Below are 26,713 nucleotides of genomic sequence, written 5' to 3' on the forward strand. Positions count from 1 at the left end.
CTGCGTCCTGTTTGTCTATTTTTATGGCAGGGATCGTACTTTTTACGTAGCAAATTACTCCTCTTTTTTTGTGCATTCGATTTTTGTGGAAGCTTTCGTACTCAGGGAATGACAGTTCGGATATTAGATGTGCAGAGTTGGCCCAAGTCTCTGTGATGGCTACCACATCTGGTTTCTCTGTTGCAATATACGCCCTAATTTCGTCCTTTTTGGGTAATAAACTACGTGCATTTGTGTACAAAACAGAAATGTGGCTCCTGTTTTGGCCGCGACGAGTTGTATCAGTTCGCTTGTCGGAGGCGTCGTTGGTTACCCAGTTTCTTGTAAGTCGCACCGACGCTACGGGTTGGTTGATCAAGGGTTGCCTTTGCCCCGCCCTCGCCTGCAGTTTTTTGAATAGCTTTTCGAAAAGCTTTCAATTGCCTCGTTCAGGAGCCTTCAAAGCTGCGCCGAACCAACCTCGTTCAGGCAGAGGCCATCATCGCGAAACAGGTCTAGACGCTCATTGAAGTGATGGCAGACGTTTGTGAACGCTACGCCTTCATCGTTATATAACTGCTTTAGACAAGTGTTGACGCTTTTCGCTTTGCTGTTAAACCCGGCGAACGTATTGACTCTCGGTAGAATCCCAGAGACGATGATGTGAGGGGACTTTGTCTTGTATTTCCGAATGACTTGACGGTATTTTGACAGCAGGTCCTGAGATCGAGTTGACTGAACGTCGTTAGTTCCCGCATGGATCAGATACACTGTGTCTTCCTTCATGCTTACTGAAACAGCATCGACAGCTGATTTAATATCGTCCAGTCCGGCTCCAGGTATACAGAAACGCTTCCGTGTCGATATATTACGGCCGCAAAACTCCGTGAGTTGACCCCTGACCAGACTGTCGCCCACTAAGTTGACTCTAGTAGTCAGCTTGTCCTTGCCATGAAATAGCGTCTGGTTCGTACAAATGACAGCTCGGAGAATGATCTTATGAGTTCTTTTGGAAGGGCTTGAGGTACAAGAGGGAGCGTGGACGCGGGTGGGTTTGGAAGTGATCGCAGTGAAAGTAGTGGGTGGTTGGGAATGGATGGATGATGAGGTGTAGAGAAAGGCGTTCGATGTCGTATAAAAAGTGGAGGAGTTGGAGGTCGTGTTGGCGGCGGAAAGGGAAGATGGAGTGGTGGTGGTGAGGATAGGAGAGGAGTCGAGGGTGCCGGTGGTGTTGTAGGAAGGAGAAGAGAGGGTAGAGGTGTCGGAAGAGGGAGGGGGAGTGTTGGTGAAGTCTACTTGTAAGCAGGTATGGAGTGTGGAGGATGGGGTAGGGAAGGAGGTGGATGGGGTAGGGAGGGAAATGGGAGGAGTAGGGAGGGTGGAGGCGGGTACAGGCTCTGATGATGAGGTGGGGTAGGATGAGGCGGCAGGAAGGAGGGGGGAGGAGGAGGAGGCTTGAAGATGGGAGGGGGAAGAGAAGGAAGAGGAGGAGAAGGAGGAGGAGGAGGAGGAGGAGGAATGTGATTGGCTCAAAATTTCAGAGTACGAGGTTGAGGAAGTGGGAGAAGGAGGAGGAGGAATGGAAGGAGAAGAAGAAGGCGGAGGAGGAGGAGGACCATTGGAGCGTTCTGAAAGATTAATCCATGTTATTGTGTTGCACTACGAAGGAGGACAAGGTGCCCCTATGTCTGCCATTGAAAACATCCCCCCGGCGCCCTTTTCTGTGTTCCCTGAAAGGTGAACGAGTTGAATCCATACAATTCAGTAAGCACAGCCAGATAAAAATAAATCTATTATGGAAACTGTAATGCGCCGCCCTTTTTATCGAGGTTTCTCCATTCGAAGATATAAAGATCCTGATCAGGTTACTTAATAACAAAGGAATACGTGGGGCTGTGATCCGCTCAGCCCTCAAGTGTACAAAATATTCTTTCTCGTGCCTTATATTGATGGTGCTCGGCAGATGGTGTATTCGTGAACCAGAATGTTCAGTTCCTTAATGTTTACAAGTTATATGACTGATCAGAATAGATGGCAGCAGCTTGTGGCGTCAACCTTTTGTCTCTCCTGCCGGTACACAGGCTGTCCATCAGCAAGACCTACTGTGTCTACGAATGGGGGAACACACGCCGCAAACCCCATGCGAAACCAGTGAATCTCGGAGCACCAGTGGGTCCCACAGGTGCGGAGCAAAGGTCCAATGGCGCAAGGACATATCCGTTGGCTGGACAAAGGATTATGGGTGTAATCCTCGAAAGAAAGAAAAAAGATGCTGTGGCTTTCCACAAATGGCGAGACTCAGCAAATTGACTCCTCGGCAGAATCCCGGTGGTGTTTTCTGTGGGAGGTCGCTTAATTGTATCTTTTCTTGCCACAACCATTTCCTTCCTTGGAGCGAGAGTTGTGAGGCACAGCTTCTCCCACTTGAAATTCATCTGTCCTCGACGCAGGCCACTTATTGTCATTATCGTTATTATTGTTATCAGGAATGCTCGAACGATCATTATTTTAATATTCATCATTGAAATATTGTTTTCTTATCATCATCATTATGATTATATTAATATTATGAGTAGTAGTAGTAGTAGTAGTAGTAGTAGTAGTAGTAGTAGTAGTAGTAACAGTAGTAGTAGTAGTAGTAGTAGTAGTAGTAGTAGTAGCAGTAGTAGTAGTAGTAATAGTAATAGTAATAGTAATAATGAATTACGTATGAGTACGATATGAACATAAATGAAAACATCATCAAAACGTGATTTAAAATTAGAGGTTTAGATGACTACTACTACTACTACTACTACTACTACTACTACTATTACTACTACTACTACTACTACTACGAATCCTTAAAGTAATGGTGGGGGGAGAGTGAAAGGGGGATGGAGCACCCCCGGACACGTTAGGTTACAGTTGATGAATTTGATTATTTCCGAAAAATGCTTGAGATTATTTCCGCTGTTCAGAGGGCGAAGACGGCGGCCAAGTCGTCATCCGCTATTGTGAGTCGTATTTTTTATAGATATCTACCATTTTTAGAGCCAATGACATTAAAAAAGATGTATTTATAAATCAATACAATGAAATCACTCCGAGATAAAAGCAGAAGGGCTCCCCTCAAATTGACACAGTTTACCAGAAAAATATCCATTTTCTACAAAACTAAAACTATTAAGAGCGAATTTATTTTGTCAGTAACTATTGTAGTTTTACCTGTTTTAAGGGTCACTTTCACAATTCGTCATGATGAGTTAGTAAGAATCCAAACCAATACCAAAGTCTTCCAAAATTCCTTGTTTAGTGTTAAGTGTTCATGTTTAAGTTAAGATATTTGGGGAAACTATTAGGAAAACCTCATGTGTGTCTGGTGTTGCGTCGAAAACCTATCCAGTATGGAGTATATACGATGAAATAGTTTGGTTGGGGCGATTACAAAGCCACTGTGTTGGACAGAAATCGGCTCGAAGAACATATTACTTAAGTCACGAGTGGAAGAAAGGAAGGAGGGGGCCAGGCAAGAGGCTGTTTATTGCTTCGAGCTTGATCATGTGCGTCTACTTGCATGGCCTTGACGCCTGGCAGGGTGTGTACCAAGAAGGTTTATTAAGGATGGGCAGGTAGGTGAATAGTTGGTTTAATCCCTAGTCAAACAGCTAATTAGAGTTAGCTGGTTAGATATTTAGTTGGTTAGTTAAATAGTTAGTGGATCACTTTTTTTTCAGTATTTCACACAAACACGCAAGCAAAATATAGACAAAGAACAAAATATTTACAATCAGCAGCCACCAAAATGTGGATATCTAAAGAGAGAGAGAGAGAGAGAGAGAGAGAGAGAGAGAGAGAGAGAGAGAGAGAGAGAGAGAGAGAGAGAGAGAGTGTAACAAAGAAGAGGAAGGGAACTACAGTAACAATAGAAAGTAAGGGAACCACCGTGCCAGTGGGAATAAGACTAATCCGTAGTTGGCAAAACGACTTTATCTCATGGCGCCTCCAAGCATACACACACACACACACACACACACACACACACAGCCATATCCATGCACCCTGAGGGAAGGGGGAGACCCTGCACGTGCACAAACACCCCATTTATACAAAAGGACCATAATCTAGAATCTCACCAGATAAACAACTCAGCTCTGGCGGTAAAACATTTATATGATGGTGATGATGGTGATGATGATGATGATGACGATGAGAACAATGGCGACGACAACGATGAAGACGACATTAACGATTCCAACAGTGACGATGACGATAATGATGACAATAATGCAGATGGTGATGATGATGATGATGAAGAAGGAAAAGGAAGAGGATGGGGAGAAGGAAGATTAAAGCAAACACGACAACGACGATAGACAAGAATAACGACGATATTGATAATGCTGACAAAAATGTTGGAGCCGCTGCTGCTACTGTTGAAAATAATCATAACATAAAAACGAAGGAGTCTGCAAGGGGTCGGTAGGTCTACACAAGGCAGCTCCTGTAAACCTGACTCCATTCATATAACCTCAATGCCCATGAATTTATCTAACCTTTTTCTTGAATATACCTATCGCATTAGCACTCCCGACATGACTGCCAAGCCTGTTCCACTCCTCCACCACTCTATTGGTGATCTTGATGATAGTATGATGACAACAACTTTGATGATCATGATAACGACATTGATGAGAATGACGAATAATAATGACGGTAACATCGCCATAAATACCTTTCCCGAATGGGCTGGGAGTTCATATTACAACTTTTTGGGTACGAATGCAACCTCAGATCAAACCCACAAACACTCGGGAGACGGGACACAAACCCTGACTGACACCCGGCACCCATTCACTGCTGGCTGGACAGAAGGCACGGGCTAAGGGAACCTGCCCAACCGTCTCCACTTCGCCTGGGAATCGAACCAGGGACTTCTCGGTTTAAGGCGACCGTGCCAACCACTACACACACACACACACACACACACACACACACACACACACACACACACACACACACACACACACACACACATTAAGATCAAAGGATAAGATAAACATAATTATATAAGTATACATGTGAAAAAAAATAATCTATTGTATAATCAATGGAAGTCTCTCTCTCTCTCTCTCTCTCTCTCTTTTATGACTGCATGGTCCTTAGTTGACCTACAATCCATGTAAGTAAACGGTATTGCCGCTAACACTCAGAATTCGAAGGTAATTTTCCTGAAAATATATCTGAATACGCGGCCAAAAAACAAAACACAAAAAGATAAGAGAATCAAATTTACGATGATGATCACTTCAACGGAAGAATTCTATAAGACCCAAGCCCCTTTCCCCGAGCCTAAAAAGTTAATCTGTAACATTCACGGTCACCCGCTGCTTGTCAGATTTTTCACCCCTCCGTCGTTATCCATGCTGGCCCATCACACAAACAGAGGGAGTCTTTCGAAGCGCCCGCCTCCCTTGGCCCCTCAGGCTACACACTTGTGCTTAGAAGGAACAGTTTGGAGGGGTCTTCAGCAGACGCGAGAGGCAAAAGAGCTTCACTGTGAGTCTCAGCAAGCCCGTACCCGCCCCTGCGTACGGAGGGACTCTCAGCTTTACCGTCACGGCTGACGCGGCTCTTTCATCACCGGCCCGACGCAGGAAGGTTGGGATCCGCTCGTGAATGGAGGATGAAAAACGAGGACGACAATGGCTGCTTGCCTGTCGTTTCCTCCAAGTGTTTGCCCGGCGGGAGAGGAGCACGAGCAGACACAAGGGCGGCAGGAGGAGATGATGCAAGCAGAGGGAGCCGAAAAGGTCACATTGGGCACTCTGGAGTGACACTCACAAGTATGTTCTCTCTCTCTCTCTCTCTCTCTCTCTCTCTCTCTCTCTCTCTCTCTCTCTCTCTCTCTCTCTCTCTCTCTCTCTCTCTCGATATGTGTGTGTGTGTGTGTGTGTGTGTGTGTGTGTGTGTGTGTGTGTGTGTGTGTGTGTGTGTGTGTGTGTGTATATATATATACATATATATATATATATATATATATATATATATATATATATATATATATATATATATATATATATATATATGTATTGTTGATGAAGCAAAACTATATCATGTTGAACAGGATTGCGTGTTGCAATGATCTAGTGTTGCCATCACAGACATGTGTAACTATAGTAAAGACGTTAATTAGTAGTACCCTGACAAAGCTTGTTCTCCCCACCACAATGCCATAAGCCAGCCGTCTGGGGTATTGGTTGCCTCACTCCCAAAACTGACCAGAAGTTTCAGACAACAGCCCCAAGTACCCAGTAGCGAAGGAGTCCCTGATTACGGTGTCGATCCGGATCACTCCGGAGCATAGGGTGCTAAGAATATTCTTGGTAGGGTTATGGTGCAGGTCAGCAGGATATTGGTGGTAATGGTGCAAGCAGAGAAGTTCCACGCGCCTGGAGGCACGCTAGAAGTAAGGGCCTGAAGGGTGGAGGAGGGACCCTGATAACTCATTGTCTAGAGACGCCCAATCAAATAAGTCAGCCAGCCAGGATGTAAACTGTAGAGGCTGAGGGTCAGTTTTGTCCTGGATAGTGCTATACATCCAGTGCAACACAGTCTTCACATAACAAACTGGGGCTGATGAAATTGCAAATGGTCTTAGTTCTTAAAGTCAAGTGTGGTTAGTGACTTTGGGGATGGAGGTGATATAGGTCTTCTAGTATGATGGGCAGACCTTGGTGCTGTGGGTGAATGGGATGACCGGTTCGTATGAAAATTCTAGGTAAATGGTAAATCTTGACGGGTTTATCGAAATGACTGATGATTTACTGATTTACCATTTACCATTTACCTAGAATTTTCATACGAACCGGTCATCCCATTCACCCACAGCACCAAGGTCTGCCCATCATACTAGAAGACCTATATCACCTCCATCCCCAAAGTCACTAACCACACTTGACTTTAAGAACTAAGACCATTTGCAATTTCATCAGCCCCAGTTTGCTTGGATTTGAGGGCACTAAGCTTTGAAGTCAATTGATACTCCTCAATATTGGGAGGGAAAGACGAGGAGGATAAACATGAAGGAAGTATACGGTCAAAAAGGAGAGGCTCTACTTGAGAAGTGTTATTTAACCTGCGCCAGTGTCTCTGCGAAGGACAAGATTAAGAAAAACAGTAAGCTACACAGAGTATAAACGAGATAACCAGGCGAAGGTGGCGGGCGGGCAGGTGGCAACAGAGACCTGATCCACATTGCCTCCTTCCCGTCTGGCACCCCTGTAGCAGCCACCGCTGAAAGCCGTGTGCTCTGCTTTCCCGGTGACCCAAGAAAATGTGGAGCTGCAGCGCAGACTCATTAAGTGCATTTCTGTGCAATGTTTTCGTCGCGCTCCCTGTGTCCGTGTTTCGTCTTCCCGTGTTCATTGTTTCTTTCCTTGTCACTCGTTTATCTTCCACTGTCTGTCCTCGTCCTCCTATTGTTAACACATACATATTGTTCAACATATACACCGACACATAAATGTTATCTAAACTGCACTACATCTACACAAACGCATACACAAACAAACACCTTTTCTATGTGCTGTGCTGTCTTAATGACCTCTGAATTTTTGTGAACAAAATAGCCCTGACGGATATTGACTTTCTCTATCCGTGAACTCATTAGCGCTTAGAACACTCACTACCACCAACACCCCCACACTGAGCACTAAGCAGAGGAGAGAATTCCGGTACAGCACTAACGCCCTTTCATCTTCCGTGGCATTCCTGAGGCGAGGAAACACATTCAACCTGTCCACCCCGCTCAACTCGGAGGTCACTTGCCGTGGTTCCATGATCGGTAGAATGTCTGAGTTAATGTTTGATACTGTCGTAATGACCTCATTCTGCATGTTATCAAAGATGGTAACGTGTGTGTGTGTGTGTGTGTGTGCTAATTACCCTTGATGCGCCTCACGTGTTTTCAGCCTCTTTTCATGTTTAACGGTTTGCTTTATTACGAGTCGCCGCCTTTGTGTCACGAGGGGCGTCCTGAGATCAGGGCGGAGGAGTGTGCTCGTCCGTCTCGAGTCACTTAACCCTACGAGTAATCAAGTTTTGGGCAAGTTCTATAAAAAAAACTCTCTCTCTCTCTCTCTCTCTCTCTCTCTCTCTCTCTCTCTCTCACACACACACACACACACACACACACACACACCTCAGAGGGCAAATACCAGCACTTCTTCCAGTTTCTCCTCGTATTTACATGTTCCAGTAGGAGCCGCTCAGCACTTGTTTGCTGTAGTCTTCGTCTCCGCGTCTCCCATCCGCTTCCTCTATTTTTTTCGTAATTCTTCGCCCCTGCCACCCCGTACGTATTTTTCCTTTGTTCCTCATCCTTTCTTATGCACGTTTTTATTCTCTTTTCTTTTTTTTTTTTACTCTTCAGGCGTGTGTATTATGCTCACGGACGTTTTTTTTTTTTTTTTTGTGTGTGTGTGCTTGACCCCATTAAAAACGTTATTGCTGCTACATGTTTGGATTCTGTTATCAGTTTTTTTTTCACATGATTCTCTCTCTTTCTCTTTCTCTCTCTCTCTCTCTCTCTCTCTCTCTCTCTCTCTCTCTCTCTCTCTCTCTCTCTCTCTCTCTCTCTCTCTCTCTCTCTCTCTCGTTTCTCTTTCATCTTCTTTACCATGCGCTGCAGCAAGAACAGACCCACCATTATCACCGCCATCGCCACCTTCACTTGAAACTCTCGCCGAGGCCTCCGCGCACACAAACACCACCATAACCATTACACCAACACCGGCACCACTACGCCAACAGTCGTCGCCCTATGAAAGTCACAGGAGCCGCTACAACAACATTTGCTGCTGTATGGGGAGGAGGTGAGGTAGGGAGGAGTAGAACGTGACAGGAAAGGAGAACCCGTTAAAAAAGAGAGAGAGAGAGAGAGAGAGAGAGAGAGAGAGAGAGAGAGAGAGAGAGAGAGAGAGAGAGAGAGAGAGAGAGAGAGAGAGAAGAGAAGAGAAGAGAAGAGAAGAGAAGAGAAGAGAAGGGAAGAGAAGAGAAGGGAAGAGAAGAGAAGAGGGAGAGAATATAGAAAAGGAAAGGATAAGAAAGGAAAGAGAAGAGAAGAAAAGAGAAGAAAAGGGAAGAACATGAGAAAAGAAGAGAAAATAAAAGAAAAAGAATAGAAAACAAAAAAAAACACAAAGGAAAAAAGGGAAGGAAAGGAGAAGAGAAGAGAAGAGAAGAGAAGAGAGGAGAGAGAGAGAGAGAGAGAGAGAGAGAGAGAGAGAGAGAGAGAGAGAGAGAGAGTGTAGGAGGGTTAACTGGATCAATAACCTGCATCAAACATTCCCAGAAGGTGGTGAGGCCTGACAGGATTCGTGAAGGATTTGCTGGACTTGGACACACTCGTCCGGCAGACTACAGGTGACCCGTCCAGCGGGGGGACCAGCAGGCGCCTCCCCACACACGCACGAGTGGCTCTCCTGCCCAGGACTAGGAGCGGTCAGTGCCACCCTCTCTACCTTCCTCTGAGAGGCTGACACTGAGTGGCAAAAATATATTCTTTGTTTTTTATGGAAAAATAAATTGCTACACAGAAGTAAAACAGCAAGAGATTATAATGATGCACCCTGTGCCTCAAGCTTAAAGCAATAATACATCGCACATTAATGGAGACGTAAAAATTATACAATCGAAAAAAAAAATGTCTTCCTTCACATAAATATATCGTGACGCCTTCCTGTTAAAATAATTTTGAAAAGCTATCCGAAACGAGATCCGGCAGAGGACAAACAGTTCACCATCCAACGTGCGAATATTGACTCGCCGGTGAAGCGAGGGAGACGCAAAAATAGTTTCCACAGAGGATGGAAATACTAATGAAAGACTTAATTCACATCTAATGGCCAAGTCAGCTTAGCCTCTGAGATTCTTTGTTTCGGGAACAATCGAGCAAATAAAAATATAAATAGTTTGTTCGACGAAGTTAATAATTACACAACAGCCGCTCTGAGACCCACTGCGCTACTTATTTTCCCGGAAACGCGAGGAGTGATCCCAGAGGTCCTCACGCAGGGTTCCGGGAAGGGAACGCCGCCGCTCTCCGCCGGGCCGCCCATCCTTGTCAGGCACTGGCGGGGCGGCTGGCGGAGGCGACTGCCGACTGTCCCATCCAGTGCCCCGCCACGCAGCAGACGGCGGCTCCGCTTCTTGGTAACATAAAACACGGCGCCTCGCCCATACTCTACACGGAAGGGAGTCCATGACACAGTTTCCACCCATCACATGTTGTCAGTGTTTCTGGCCAACACCTTCGAGCACGCCCCACACAACCGGGATGATTCTTACTTGAAAAATATTTTTAGAAACACAAAATAAATATAAACACAAAAAATGACCTTCCCCCCGTCTGTCACTGAAATACTACATTGAAAAAAAAGTGCATGTGTGGAGAGTGAGATGCCAGTGAAAGGACTGTAAAAATAGTAAGGAAGTTTGTCACTGGATGTATATTAAAACACTTCCCCCAACGCTAAACAGTCCTTTATTTTTCCTGAGCAATTCTTAAGTAATCGTTACGCAAGACAGTTTTTGTCATTAAATTTATACCATTTTCGATAACAATGCTTAGGCTACGATGTACACGGCCATGCTTTACGAGTTAACATTCATATCAAAATATGTATATATATGCACAAAGGCACACTTATACACCAGTGATTAATGAGAGAGAGAGAGAGAGAGAGATCCAAATCCCAATCTGATTAAACTGCAAATTTCATGGCAAGAAGAAACTGATGAGACATGAGAAAATAATCTCGAAAATATGGGAAAGTAAATTTGAGTTGCCACACGGAAGAACGACAGCTGGCCATTGATTGCATCCTACAAAGAAGAAATAGTTACACACACACACACACACACACACACACACACACACACACACACACACACACACACACGTACATCCTTCTCTCGCTCACAACAACACGATGCTCGTATATAAAAGTAATAGAGTAGTATACCATTTTCCGGGTCATTCAGGGAGTTGGCGAGGGTCGTGGCGTCGAGGAAGCGACTGAGCAAGACTCCGGTGAGGCGGATAAATATTCTTCGTTACGATGTTAAAAAGAGGACAACAAGGCTTTAGGTTAGAGTTGAAAGACTTGTTGTTTAAAGAAGATGTGCCGTTAGCATCCCTCCCTGGCGAGAGAGAGAGAGAGAGAGAGAGAGAGAGAGAGAGAGAGAGAGAGAGAGAGAGAGAGAGAGAAATTTAATGAAGTACTAATTGTTCTGCTACTGCTACTAATATTATTGATATTGTTTATTTTAAAGTTTACTACTGCTACTAGTAGTAGTAGTAGTAGTAGTAGTAGTAGTAATTATAATAATAATAATAATAATAATAATAATAATAATAATAATAATAATAATAATAATAATAATAATAATAATAATAATAATAATAATAATAATAATAATAATAATAATAATAATAATAATTGTACTAATAGAAATAATAAATAATAGTAATAAAAATAATCATCTTAGATTATCAAGCAGATGAAAAAGAAAAAGAAAGAGAAGAAGAAGTAGAGGAAGAAAAAAAGAAGACAAAGAAGAAGAAAAAAAGACGACAAAGAAGAAGTAGAAGAAGAAAAAAAAAAAAGAAGATAGAAGCGCCTCCGTGGTGTAGTGGTTAGCACGCCTAGCTACTAATCCGATGGGCTTGGTTCGAGCCTTGGTTTGGGTAGTCGGCGCAGTCCACCTATAATAGCTGTTCATCCTACCCTTCTGGTTGGTCGCTAAGTGCGTACTTGGGGTTACCTGGGTAAGGTAAGCTGTGGTAACCCCGATGCTGCACTGGACCCGTCTGCCCGGATAACAGGTGATCACTGAACACCTGCCACAGCCTCCAGGGCCAATGTGACGGAGATTCACAACGAGGCCACGCGCAGCTTAGCGTATAGTTACAAACTTATTTCGTTATCATTTTATTATATGAATTATAGTGTTATCATTATTATAATAAGTATTACTATCATTATTATCTTCAATATTCAAATTATTATTATTACCATAATCTTCAAACCCCAGATTAATCATTAAATGTAGCAACGACAATAATGTAATTTATGTTTCCCCTTCTTATCGGCTGACTGAGCGAACCCAGTGATCGTGTGGCGGGGCGTTTGTGCTTCAGTGTGAGTGAAAACCACTATTCGATAGATTTATTTTGCCTTCACATAAGCTCTGTGTGTGTGTGTGTGTGTGTGTGTGTGTGTGTGTGTGTGTGTGTGTGTGTGTGTGTGTGTGTGTGTGTGTGTGTGTGTAATAATAATAATAATAATAATAATAATAATAATAATAATAATAATAAACGGTTTATTAAGTGATTGGAGCTGTAAAGCTGAAAATATACATAATAGAAAAAAAATACAATAAGAAAGGGGTATTGTGGGTCTGGGGTGGTGGGGGGGAGGTGAGGTGGTGGAATGCAGTGCGTTAGTGCGGTAGGAGGCGGTGTGGTTTTCCGGGTGACGGGTCAGTTGTTAAACCCCAGGACAACCCCAGGTCAAAAAAGGGTCAGGTCGCAGTTGATGGCAGGGGTGCAGGTAGAAGCGGTGTCGACCGTCACTCAGCTTAGCGATGACCAGCTAATCTCTCCAGCCGGTGAGACAAGATAGGAAGAGGTGGACCGAGAAGCAGTAGGCGTGGGAACATCTAACGTCTGAACTGCCCCATTCCACTTGCCCTTGCCACTTGCCCCAACCGTGAGTGACGGGCCTCAACACTGCACTGAACCTGAACCGAATTCTCCCAGCAGCATGATGGTCGGGCTGGTGTACCTGGGGGCACCTGGGGGCCGGCGTCGGCTGGACGGTAAGGCGGCGTCGACGTCACACTGGCCATTTCTACTCTTCAGTGTCTTCACGGCACCACAAACGCACTGCATTCACATTGTCACCATGATTAAGCTTGATGTCACAAAAGTTTCTTACGGTGTTGGGTTATTGACGAAAAGGGAGAGGGGGATGGAGGGGAAGGGGAGAGGCCAACAGGCTGGCCCCGGGCTGCTCCTTTCGGAGCGCCGTGACCCACGTCTGACCTCGGTCAGGTCTGGGCCAGAAGTGGTCGTGTGTGTGTGTGTGTGTGTGTGTGTGTGTGTGTGTGTGTGTGTGTGTGTGTGTGTGTGTGTGTGTGTGTGTGTGCGTGCGTGCGTGCGTGCGTGCGTGCGTGTGTGCATGTGTGTGTGTGTGTGTGCAACATTAATGACTGATTTAAAGAGAAGAGTCTGCACGCTGCACTCCCAGCATGCTTGACACCACCTGGTCGTCTGCCAACGGGACGTCGGTGCCACCATAACACACCGCGCTCAGCAGCAACAGCAACAACAGTAAGAACAATAGTAACGACAGTAGAGCAGCAAGAACAAAATCAACAAGAACCAGCAGCTGAGCAGTAAAGGGCACATACATGCTCTTCCTTCCCAACGAGGGCCCTCGGCTGCATATTTCTGAGGTGTATGCGTGACTGGCCGTGGGTGACGCGCGTGTCATAGCTCCCAAACTAACCACGTAATTCTTTTCTAATAGTTCGGTGCATTTCTCCGCAATAAGTACCTTTCCGAGTCTAAACTTATCAAACCATAACTATCCTATCCTAAACCAGGCCAAGTGCTGAACACTGCTACGCTTCAGGAATCTGCTTCCCGGCAAAGGCTCACGCCAGATAGTATATTATTAAGTTTCTGGGCCAAACACACACGCTGCTTTGCACTCTACTCCCACAGTAATACAGAAGGCAGAGCAAGAATACGAGTCACTGGTTTCATTTGATGCCAATGCTTGTGTTCACATTTCCTTATAAAAAATTATGTAAACTCTTCTTTCAGCTTTGCAACTTTGGTGCGGAAATGCACTAGATACCATCATTTTAAGAAACAAACCATATTCAAATTTTGTTACTGGAATTCGTTCAGTCTTTGCCCCCTCTACTATTCCTCTGCTAACTTTGTATATTTACCTTTGTCCCACTTCAGAGAAACTCTACTCGTGTATATTTTTCTATTTATTACTCTTGTAAACTAGGGCGAGAGCATGATTCTACCTAGCAGGAGAACTGAATTAATACAAGATCTTTCAATATCCGCCAATTCTTGCAACAACTACTTCACCGAGCCGCCGTTTATGCGTCTCTGGTGTACAGTAGTTGGCTCTTTTAACAGTGAATCTGTGGACTTCTATTCGAATTAGATTCATTGCAGTCGATCCACCATCCACCCAGCTGACTCTCCGTCCTTCCATTCAAGTTGGCCAATAAATCCATATCCTGGGAGGTCCGGAAAGGATAAAATGTGCTGTGTTTGAACTTAAACACTCCCCTGCGTCACAAGATAAAAGACAAATCCTCCAGACTTACAATGCCAGAAAAAAGAAAATGATCTCTGCCACAACGCAGACTCGTAGATCATCAACATTTGTCCAGAATATTACACCAGCCAGCACATTAATTTTCCCTTCGTCGCCACGGCTGCCTTCTTCTTCCCTTGACCTTTCACCCTTTGCTTACACCTTCGACCTCTAACTCCCTAAGTCTGACCTTTAATCCGTACATGTATGCCTCGGACTTTTAAGTGTATACATTCTGCAGTAGGAACTATTATTCATATGTCCAGTTCTGCTGAATTAAAACTTTATCTTAAGAACTCCGCACGTTTTTCTTTAAATATATATTTGATGTTAAAGGCTCCTGGGACAAACCTTCTGGCTGTTATCTTGCTTCTATTTCCACTTTTTTCCATTGTCTCTCAGCTAACTTTCTTTTCTTTTATTACAACATAGAAAAATCAAGGTGAGGTTCCATGATTATCTCTAGGAAATAAATAAGGTTAGGAAGAGGAAGAGGAGGAGGTGGAGGACGAGCAGCAAGAAGAGGGGGACATTTTATGAAGGTGAAGGTTCGTGCATTTGGTTCGCGGAGAGGGTCGCCGCGCCTCCACGAAAGCACCTCCAAGGAGTATATTTGGTCCACAGGGAGAGTCGCCAGGCACCGGTATGCTAGGCCAACACAAGCACTGTCCCCTTCTGTACGGAAGTAACTGCTGCTAAAGAGTTGCTAGCCGTAAAGTGCACGGAATTCACTAAGATAATCGGCCACAAGGGGTTGGCGGCCCTTTAACGTTAAAGAAGAAGGGTCAAAACAACACCTCATTGTTTGTTTAATCTAATGTGTTATGACAAAGATGCAAAGAGAAACGTATTATTGTTCCTGAGTGGCAAATATCGGGCGTTTTCTCCACATAATTGCCTGCCTCAACGGAGAAGAAAAGGTATTATGTGGGCCTCGTACATCTAACATGAATTCTATGAGAGGAGGTTCGTACATCATAAATATATATCAAAGTATTGCCAGGATTCAATAATATATTTTTTACTTGCTCTAAAACTTTACTTTTACGCCAGACCCGATTTTTCCAATCCAGTCATTTCCCCTGAAACTAATATAGGGAATCAATTCAAGGTAGATAAATATGATTAGACTCAAAGCTTACTGAACTAAAATCATTATTTTTTGTACCGAATTCTATTACCTCAACCTGCAAAGTATTGATATTAGATAATAATCGTATAATTTATTGCATACCGAACCAGATAACTCTCAACACACTTATTTTCTAGTGTAAAAGGAAACATCCAGCACACACTGACCCCTCTGCCGGGCGTTAATTTGAAGGCGACAAACATGTATAAGGAGCGTGTCATCACACTCCTCATTTCACTGTTGCCAGCCCGACGCGGCCCGCCAGCTCAATGCATTAATTAGCATGGCTTGGAATGCTCCAATAAACCTTGTCAAACATGGAAGAAAATCTGAATTTCCTTCGCGATGGACGGCGACTCAATCCATCAGTGTCAGTATTCATTACTAACGAAACACTGTTATAAGTTGCAATATGTAAAAGGCAAGACAGCAACGACGGGGAATAAGAGATAATCAATGAGAAATCGCTACAGTTTATGCAAAAAAAAATATGCAACGCACGAAAACGAAATCGAAGCAAAAGTGGAACGAAAAGGGGAAGAGACTATAGAAGGTGGGGAGGGGGAGGGGAAGAAAACATAGGGAGGGAGGGGGAAGAGGGAGGATGGGAGAGAAGGAGGATGGAGGGATGATTGAGTGCCGGGATGGGGCTTGATAACAGGTATTATGCCGGGCCGAGGAGCCAAGCGACCACAGGTGTCGGCCCTTCCCGCCCCTGCCGCCTCGTCCCTCTCCTGAATGTGCGGCGCGTTACCGGTCCGACTTTCTTAACATTTACTCGATTTGTGCCGGAAATTTGGCTTTTCCACGAGATGTTTTCTTTTTTTTGTGCGGTAATTTTTCTACCCAACCTCTTTTTTTTCATTCCTTTCTTCGAGTTCTTTCCTTTTCCTTCTACTCAAGCATACTCTTTGCCATCGTCGTCTTCATAATCATCATCATCATCATCATTATCGTTAAGCATTCTGAGTGAGTATTCATCGTTTTGGTAAAAAAAAATAATAGCTGAGGAAAATATTTGCAAAAGATTTTCAAAGTACAAACTACACAGCGAACCTGGGCGGATATCGATATGAATAACGATCAAGGCAAAGTTTCGTCAATATTTGGGAGAAAAACGCCCAAATTTTATGCAGACACTTTACAAACCTTCAGATAAACCGATTAACAGTGAAGTGCAAGGGATATACGTCCAGCTAACCGTTTTTTTTATGGATATGCATTTAATCTGTATGGCGTTCAAATGGATATTGCGAGTCAGATCTCTATTTATGATGAAGAATGCCGCGCGAACATGTGGACAACGTATTGGCCGTCTGTGTGTGTGTGTGTGTGTGTGTGTGTGTGTGTGTGTGTGTGTGTGTGTGTGTGTGTGTGCAGTGAGCTAGGAAACAACAGGTGCAGAACGCAATGTTGCCCCTAGCCTCGAACACACACACACACACACACACACACCTGGGTCCCCGCACGCCACTAGTCAACAACTCGCTCTCTTCCCCTATACTTATCCACACCTGTTCGTCCAATCTTGCTTCCTTCAATCTCTCAAACCCTACCCACGCGCACACACACACACACACACACACACACACACACACACACACACACAAGAACATTTCCGCAGTTCCCCAGACGCCTGTTAACACTCAATAATACATAAAATACGGTAATATATCACATTGAGGGCCATGTACCACAATCGATTTGCGTTGCCTGGATTGGAAACAGTTTCTCAATAGTTTTTTTTTCATATCTTCCATTGGTTCTTTGTCTTTTTGATGGGTTACATTTATTTTGATTTTATACATATTTGTGCATTTTTTACCATAAAGGAAGTAGCTCAAGGGTAAAAAAGATAAAACAAGAAAGTCCGCTAAACATTGCTCCTATAAAAGATAACGTAAAAGAGTGGCCAGGAAGGAGGTCGGTTTCGGATGGAGGTCAATTTCTCACATACATTTATCTACCCTGCAACGTGTACACCTCGTTATAACTATTTCCGAAAACTCGCAATTATATTTCCATGGGGTGAGGAAGGGAGGGAAAAATACGAGGTCAGAGGCATTAAAAGTAATAAGATATTAATCCGATAATAAATAACAAGCCAACTTTTCACTCCACACGCCATCAACTCATTCTTAATTAAATGTTAGATTCGTTAACCGCTTCATGTTTTTTTTATATAAGTTGTTCATCTTTTTCATAAATAACATTAGAAAGCAGAAATTATTCGTTGTCCCATTCTCCTCGCCCCCATACTGCGTCGAGGAACATGTTAATTAAATGTTAGATTCGTTAACCGCTTTGTAATGTTTTTTTTATAAGTTTTTCATCTTTTTCATAAATAACATTAGAAAGCAGAACTAATTCGTTGTCCCAGCCTCCTCGCCCTCATACTGCGTCGAGGAACATGTTAATTAAATGTTAGATTCGTTAACCGCTTTATAATGTTTTTTTTATATGAGTTGTTCATTTTTTCATATAAATAACATTAGAAAACAGAAACTAATTCGTTGTCCCATTCTCCTCGCCCCCATACTGCGTCGAGGAACATGTTAATTAAATGTTAGATTCGTTAACCGCTTTATAATGTTTTTTTTTTATATATAAGTTGTTCATCTTTTTCATAAATAACATTAGAAAGCCCCATACTGCGCCGAGGAACATGGAAGCTCTCTTAGCTCCTCCCCGTCCTCTTCTGGAACAGTTCAACTCGTATTGTCTTTCTCTCATTTGTAGTTTTCCTTCCTTTCCCTCTAGTTCATGCACTCTCTCCCCTTCCGGGTCATTTCCCTTATGATTAGTGTTATTAGTTCCTACCTGGATCTGCGTCCCGCGCTCCTGGAAATGTTTCAGGGCAGCGTCCGCCCATTACCATGCACTCCTGCCTTGGTCCTGGCCGCCGCATTCTGGAAAGAGCACAAAATTGTGTAGAGAGGATCAACACATATAAACACAATGATTGGGAGGCTAGAAAAACAATAACTACTTCTACTACTACTACTACTACTACTGCTAATACTACTGATGATGATGATGATGATGATGATGATGATAACAATAATAATAATAACAATAACAACAATAATAATAATAATAATAATAATAATAATAATAATAATAATAATAATAATAATAATAATAATAATAATAATAATAATAATAATAATAATAACAATAAATAAAACAATAACACAGGTAACAAAGACAGCGAAATATAATGAAACTTCACATGCTGTTTAATCCTTAAGTGGGTGGAAACATAATAGGAGCAGGAAGGAACAAGGCGGAACACACAGGCAGCAGAAGATAATCTCAAATCTCCCCCGCCAGGCCCGGCACCTTCCTGAGAGCTCCCTGCGCCCATTAGGCCGTGACTGCTCCATTACGCCGGGGAGCGAGGTCACGACTGCACGACTTCCACCGACTGAACGTAACATCTAACTATATGCCAGAAATACATAGAGCCTTAAGGAATGGATTCGCGTTTTGTCTCTCCAAGGCAGGGAGAAAATGATGGTGAGGAGGAGGAGGAAGGCAAAGAGAAGAAGAAGAAGAAGAACAAGAAGAAGAACAAGAAGAACGAGAACAACAAGAACAAGAAGAACAAAAAGAAAAAGAAGAAAAAAAGATGAAGAAGAAAAAAAAATAAAGAAGATAAAAAATAAAGAAGAAGAAGAAGAAGAAGAAGAAGAAGAAGAAGAAGAAGAAGAAGAAGAAGAAGAAGACGAAGAAGATTATGAAGAGAAGAAGAAAAAGAAAGAAGAAAAATTATAATTGTACACTTTACCATAGCTACAACAATAAATGATAAACATGCGGATTCATAAATAAAATGCATAGATGGAGGAATCCAAATATGTGGATATACGTACACTTTATAGTTGCCTTCCATAACAGATCGTCAGTGAAATTTCAAAACAAAAATGGAAAATCTAGCGGGAATTACAGTTTACCGAACACATGACTGGCAGCAAAGAGAGGAATAAAAGATGTATGCAATTAAATTTTTATAGTATATGTAATTTCTCTCTCTCTCTCTCTCTCTCTCTCTCTCTCTCTCTCTCTCTCTCTCTCTCTCTCTCTCTCTCTCTCTCTCTCAAATTTATGCACCGCTATCATATTCATCGCAGACAACAACAACATAAGACATTTTACAGGAAAGGATAAAGTCTGGAGCAAAACAAAATAATAAACTGGGTCTCAACAAACTATACTTAAAAGAATGCAAGGACGCCGAAAGAATATTAATGGCTGGAGAACTTATCTTAATATTACCCGCTTGAAAAAGAAAAGGCCTCATATTTACGAGGAAACACTGACGAAGGAGGATGTTCCAGAGTTTACCAGCAAAAGAGATAAAGGATTGATGTTGGCTAACTCATGCATTTGTAAGTTGGACAGGACGAGGATGAGCATATGTATAAGTCTTCTGCAGTGCGGGTGATGGCGGGCTGGAGTCAAGCAGTCAGAAGGTCCTAGAGAGTAGTTACCATAATGATAGCAAAACATTTAAATATAATTGCAGGGGAACCGCCATTGCGACGCACTTTCCTAAGACTGAAAAGTATGGAATTGCGTCAAAATGTAAGTATCTTTTGATTTTATTTTTAGGAGCAGCGAGTAGCGGGTATTTCTGTATTAGTGTGTGTGTGTGTGTGCGTGTGTGTGTGTGTGTGTGTGTGTGTGTGTGTGTGTGTGTGTGTGTGTGTGTGTGTGTGTGTGTGTGTGTGTGTGTGTGCTATGTCAGCCTCACCACTCGTTGATATGCTTCACGTGGAGAAATATTTCTAGTTATGAAACACAACACTATAGAAGAAAGTAATATGCGTCGCGTTTCTAGGAATCATGTCTTTTCATAACACTTTTTCTTAACATCCACACGTCCCACGCCAGGTCACGACTTCCATAAACCTTTACAAAAAGCAATATCCAACATCAGTAATTAAAGAAAAAAATAGCAATGCAGCAAACACCCGCCCACCCACACCCACCAACCAAGTCAGTCTCTCTCTCTCTCTCTCTCTCTCTCTCTCTCTCTCTCTCTCTCTCTCTCTCTCTCTCTCTCTCTCTCTCTCTCTCTCTCTCTCTCTCTCTCTCTCACACACACACACACACACACACACACACACACACACACACACACACACACACACACACACACACACACACACACAAACTCACACAAAGCAAAGGAAACAAACACATGTATATTAAATAATACATTACTCATACGTGGAACAAGGGCTGAATTTTACCTTTTCCGCGGCCAGCGTCATTAATAATCAACAAAGGAAAACACAGCTATGGCGGACAGGGCAGCCGCCCAACATCCTGCTTGCATACAACAAGAGCAACACACAGCTAACACTGGTATACCTTTCGTAATTAATAAATGCCACTTTCATAGAAAAATATTTTCAGACCTTTTTAAGAAAGAAATCATAGACATTGCATTTTCGTCTCCTCCACGCAGGAACTGGATGGCACAGTGCTGGCCCCTACTAGCAAGGAGATTAGAAAGTACGCCATTCTGGAGGCCAAAAATGGTAAGTGAGGTCAATCAATATTTTTTTACAGCGGTTAACCGGGAACATGATACCTGTATAACACACAAAAACACAATATTGAAAAGAATGGATAAATAAATAAATACATAGATATATATGATAGATATAATAAATCAATAATTAAAAATCCGTTAATTCTCTCTCTCTCTCTCTCTCTCTCTCTCTCTCTCTCTCTCTCTCTCTCTCTCTCTCTCTCTCTCTCTCTCTCTCTCTCTCTCTCTCTCTCTCTCTCTCTCTCTCTCTCTCTCTCTCTCTCTCTCTCTGTAATGGCCCTAACAGAAGAAAAATCAGTCCTCAGAAAGGGAATATTATTTGTGTATCTTATCTCTCATCAGGCGCAGAGTGCCAATTACTGGGCAGGAAGTGGAGACGGATGTGCCACCATAAATGTCTGCTTGAAGAGGAAGGCGGAGGCAGTGGGGACAAGGTCAATTAGGGATGATAAGCACAGGGGATGGAGGGAGTGGAGCGTGGGAGGCATATGTTGATGGATGAGGGGGGGAGGGGAAGACGGGATACTGTGATGGAGTTGATGGATGGGGCGGGGAGAGGGGGGGAGGGGTTCGAAGGGGTGATACTAGCAACCTCATAATTAAGTGATTGACTCCCTCCGGTCTGTGTGGTAACAGGTGACGCCGGGAACTGCTGGCTGCTCCCGATCTCCCCTCCTACGATTTTACACAAGCAGTTAATTATTCAGAAAGGAAGAGATACACAGGCCAGATGTGTCGTTACTCTAAACGCTACAGAAAAAAATATATATATCTCACTACATAATGATACTCGTTGTCGTGGGAGCTTTCCGCCTCTCGTGTGCGTTTTAGTTTTACAGATATTTCTCGAGTCGTATAAAATTTGTCTTCCCCTCCAATTGCGTGTATGGCAGCCTACAACACGGACGCTTCCAGGAAGACCTTCGTCGACGCTGTTCACAGAAGGAAGGTGGCTTGTCATTACCCGATTACTGCTTCCCTCTTGCTGCCAGACACACCCACGCCCCGGCCTCGGCTCCCCGCGCTTTGCTCTTCCTGCAGGGCGCTCTCCAACTACGCAGCTAATGAGGAGCAGACACCCAGGGCAGTGCAGGGATGGATGACCTGCGGCGAAGCCTTCAACAGAGCAAAGGGGATTAGTGCAGTGGTGGGGATGGGGGGGGGGGAGTTTATTATTACCCTTCCTATGCATTAAATAAGTATAATCTTTCCAGCGCGTCACGTCTCCCCGCCTGACAGACTGCGGGGGCGGCTTGCGTGCGTGTCAAGGAGCCGGCACTCTGCTTCCTGCTGTCCCTTCATTCATTCACTAGATAATTTCAGGAAAAAAAGATAAAAAATGAGCCATTTATGGAAAGAGTCTTTACCTGGAACGTAGTTATCAGGTCAGGCAATGAAGAATATAACTTTATGGGGTTATTTAACCACCTAAGTTCTGAGTACAGACTCCCTCCGCCAATGTGAACCGAGGTCCTCTCCTTCGTCATTAGTGTACCCTCCCACAACGCCGGGCTGTGTTGTTCTCGCCCAGCTGCACGTCAATCACTCGCTTCGCTTCTCGGGAGGGGGGACTGAATCAGCGGGCTGCGGTGTGCACGGGCAATCCTCACCCTCGTTATAGGCAATGATCCCCCGATGTCTGGGCGGTGCGTGTAATTCTGAAGAGTACATTTTCTCACGTTTCAGTTCAGTTCAGAATCTTCAGCGCGTAAAATTCTTAGTTTAGTTGAATAGAAGTAAAAATAAAATAAGCCGTGGGGATATGAAAGGGGAGAGCAGGGGGCATGCAAGTCAAATTCAGCGAGGTAATATTCAGATAGCTCTCACTCACTCACTCACTCCTTCACACACCCACTCACTCACTCCTTCACTCACTCACTCACTCACTCCTTCACACACCCACTCACTCACTCCTTCACTCACTCACTCACTCACTCCTTCACTCACTCACTCACTCACTCACTCACTCACTCACTCACTCACTCACTCACTCACTCCTTCACTCACTCACTCACTCACTCTCTCTCTCTCTCTCTCTCTCTCTCTCTCTCTCTCTCTCTCTCTCTCTCTCTCTCTCTCTCTCTCTCTCTCTCTCTCTCTCTCTCTATATATATATATATATATATATATATATATATATGCATTTCTATTCGGACCAGATACACGAGTTTTAAGGTTTCCGCTGATTTGTCAGTAGTTATAAATAATAAACAAAAAGAGAGAAGAAAAGCCACCTTTTCCCAAAGGAATCAAGCAAATAAAGTATAGGACTGTAGATGAAGGTCATGGAAATCATATTTACATAAAATTTATAATTGTAGATAGCAAAAGTTTCTTTGTTAATTCATTTTTGTCGATACTCCGAGTGAAAATTTAAAAACAATGAAAAGAGCATCGGCCACGAAATTCTGCAATACAAGTTAATCTCCAGAGCACTCTCTCATACACACACACACACACACACACACACACACACACACACACACACACACACACACACACACACACACACACACACAAAGGCTAAGGATAAGTTGGATTACTAGGAATATGAAAGCAGCAGAATACAAACATGACTCAAATCCTGCAAACTACAACTATATAAATTCAACACGGCAACTCGGTAAATACCCCCCCCCCCCCCCCCCCACACACACACACACGACCAAACAAACAAACAAATACAGGTAAATCAAACTTTCACTTGCAATGCCAAATTCACAAAACTCAGAACTTTTTTGCCCTTCATTTAAAAGTAACAAAAAAACAAAAAAAACGCTTACATATTCACCACGACCCCACCCCCCCAAAAAAACATAACCGAGACTACTTGAATATTTTACTGCCCTCTCTGTTTTACTTTCCCACAACGTTAATTTTTTCCTCCTTCGCCCACGCAGAGCACCTCGACGGTCACGGGGCGGTAGGTAAAGTTTCGCCACGGCTTCTCTTCTCAGTGTCTGGTGCGTAGAGTGAAATTCCTACGTGACAGGTAACAGGATGACGCCATTTCCTCTTCTTTACCTGGCGTGACCTCGGTGTGTTCCGTCTCATTATCTCTCCTCCGATCTCTTCAACAGACACTCCTCCTGCATGTTTTGTTGATGGTCCTTTGTGGTCTTCCTTAGCCGCCCAAATTTACCGTGTTGTCTGATTACGGTGATTTATTGCTGTAAATACTGTGTCGTCATTATTATCATCACTGTAGCTATCATCATCATCACTGGGAGACATATTGAGTTCACTTGTGTTCCTCTTTTTTATTCCAGTATCTTCATATATCCAGTAAGTCTTTGTATTAATGCGTACACATCACGATTTTCCTTTATTATCTCACCCTGCGTCACATTTGCTCCTTCTAAGTGTTCCTCTCAGTCCAATTCACTCTCTAACATAAACATCAGTATCGTTCATTTTGTTGTGTACCCTAACTTACCACGCGCTGAGGTTTTAAGTTCCATTTCGCCAAAGCTTCCTCTCTTATGTATGTGTTTGCCTGCACTCACACTTAAGCCCTTTCCATTAAATAACTGTTTGTTGACTTTCATAACTCTCTCTCTCTCTCTCTCTCTCTCTCTCTCTCTCTCTCTCTCTCTCTCTCTCTCTCTCTCTCTCTCTCTCTCTCTCTCTCTCTCTCTCTCTCTCTCTCTCTCTCTCTCTCTCTCTCTCTCTCTCTTTCATTTCCTTTTTTCCGTTGTTTCACTCCTTTCTCTCGTACTTTTCCTCCAAGCATCCTGCCTTCCCCCCTTTCCTTTCTTCCCTCCTTCCTTCCTTCCTTCTTTCCAACATTCCCCAACCCTTCCTTCGCTCCTTTCCTTCCCTTCTTCCTTCCTTCCTTTCTTTTTTTCTTCTTTCCTTCCTTCCTTCTTTCCAATATTCCTTCACTTCCTGCCTTCCTTCCTTCCAAGATTCTTTCCTTCCTGTCCTTCCTTCCTTCCCTCCTTTCTTGCTTTTTTTTCCTTTTTTTCAACATTCATTCACTCCATTCCTTTGTTCCAACGCCCCATCATTTCTTCACTCGCTTTCCTTCGTTCTTTCCTTCCTTTGTTCCAACACCCCATCCTTTCTTCCCGCTTTTCCTTCGTTCTTTCCTTCCTTCCTTCTTTCCTTCCAACATCTAGTCACGCCTTTCCTTCCTTATTTCCTTCCGCTCTCTCGTCCTCAAATATTAATGGCCAAGGTGCCCTGAGGTGGAGCCGGGGTCGAGCTGGAACGTGAGCTCCTCTATAGACTGCATTATAACAAGGCGCTGTGATGACCGAGCTGTTACTCCATATATGCCGAACTCCACTAACCTAGATCCACCTGCCAGGAATATTACTCATCATAAACGAGTTGGAACCACCCAAAAAGGAGAGGGACCTAAGCTAACCACGGTGAAGCTATATTTATAGATCATTTGCCGGGAAGATTACGTGTTTTTGAGTGGCGGTGATGATTGACTGCGGTAGTTATTGGGGGAGGAGGTGGTGGAATGCGCGGTTCCGAGAGGTGGCAAGTGAGGGCGAGGCGCAGGATAGGAAATGTACTACTATCGAGGCAGCGGTGGTGGTGGTGGTCGCGGACTCTACTCGTACGCCAAACAAGCTGGGTAAGGAACGAACCAAGACCGGGAAGAAAAAGTGTTCCCTTCATTTAATAACAATAATGAAGGAATTTATGGAAAAAGGGAGAGCACATGCCGCGGTGAAATACGCTGACACTATCGCCTTCTCGTATGTTAAACAATAATAATAATAATGCAATTTAGAGATAAGGGATTTAGTGCTACGGAAAGTTTATGCTGTTGCCATTATCATTTTCCCTCATAAGGCAATAAGGACAAAGCAGCAGCAGCAACAAAAAAAGAAAAAGAAGAAGAAGAAGAAGAAGACGAAGAAGAAGAAAATGATGATGAAAAAAACTAAGAAAAAGAAGAAAAAGTAAAAGAAAAAACGAAAACGAAAAAGAAAAAAAGAAAACGAAAAAGAAGAAGAAAAAGAAAAGGAAGAAGAAGAACAAGAACAAGAAGAAGAAAAACAAGAAGAAAAGAAAAAAAGGAAAAAAAGGAAAAAAAAGGAGAAGGAAAAGGTGAAGGAAAAGAGATGATGAAAAGATGATAATGGAGATGACAGTAGTAGTGGTTAGTCGTAGTAGTAGTAGTAGTAGTAGTAGTAGTAGTAGTAGTAGTAGTAGTAGTAAATATAATAAAAATAATAGTAACAATAATAATAATAATAATAATAATAATAATAATAATAATAATAATAATAATAATAATAATAATAATAATAATAATAATAATAATAATAATAATAATGATAATAATAATAATAACAATAATAATAATAACAACTACAAACCTTTTTATAAGAACGCAATGAGTAGACACATAAAAGGGATGCATGAATAAATAAGCAGCTCTGTAAGGAAGGTCATGTTTCCTGGGATGAGCAGGGGCCAGTTCTTCGCGGCAAGGCATGAGGCAGCGAGGGTGGGTGTGCATAAAGAGACTGTGGCGTGGTGGGCGTGGCTCCTGTGGGCGGGGGATGGATGGACTGACCGCCTGGTACTCCCTTACGTAACACACACCTCACCTACGTATGCACAGGTGAGGTTAGGTGAAGGTGAGGGACGCTGAGACATACCTACACCAGAATGAGTATG

General features: G+C 43.3%; 1 protein-coding gene across 1 annotated transcript in view; it reads right to left on the reverse strand.

Moving 5' to 3' along the window:
* LOC127009749 (uncharacterized) overlaps positions 1-7,799 on the reverse strand; it is a 26,751-nt gene extending 18,952 nt beyond the window's left edge. Inside the window, exon 1 of the mRNA XM_050883129.1 lies at positions 7,708-7,799. Within this exon, the coding sequence (XP_050739086.1) occupies positions 7,708-7,799 (92 nt within the window). The remainder of the gene's footprint in view (positions 1-7,707) is intronic.
* Positions 7,800-26,713: the final 18,914 nt, after the last annotated feature.

Source organism: Eriocheir sinensis, chromosome 41 (assembly GCF_024679095.1).
Source record: "Eriocheir sinensis breed Jianghai 21 chromosome 41, ASM2467909v1, whole genome shotgun sequence".
NCBI lineage: Eukaryota > Metazoa > Arthropoda > Malacostraca > Decapoda > Varunidae > Eriocheir > Eriocheir sinensis.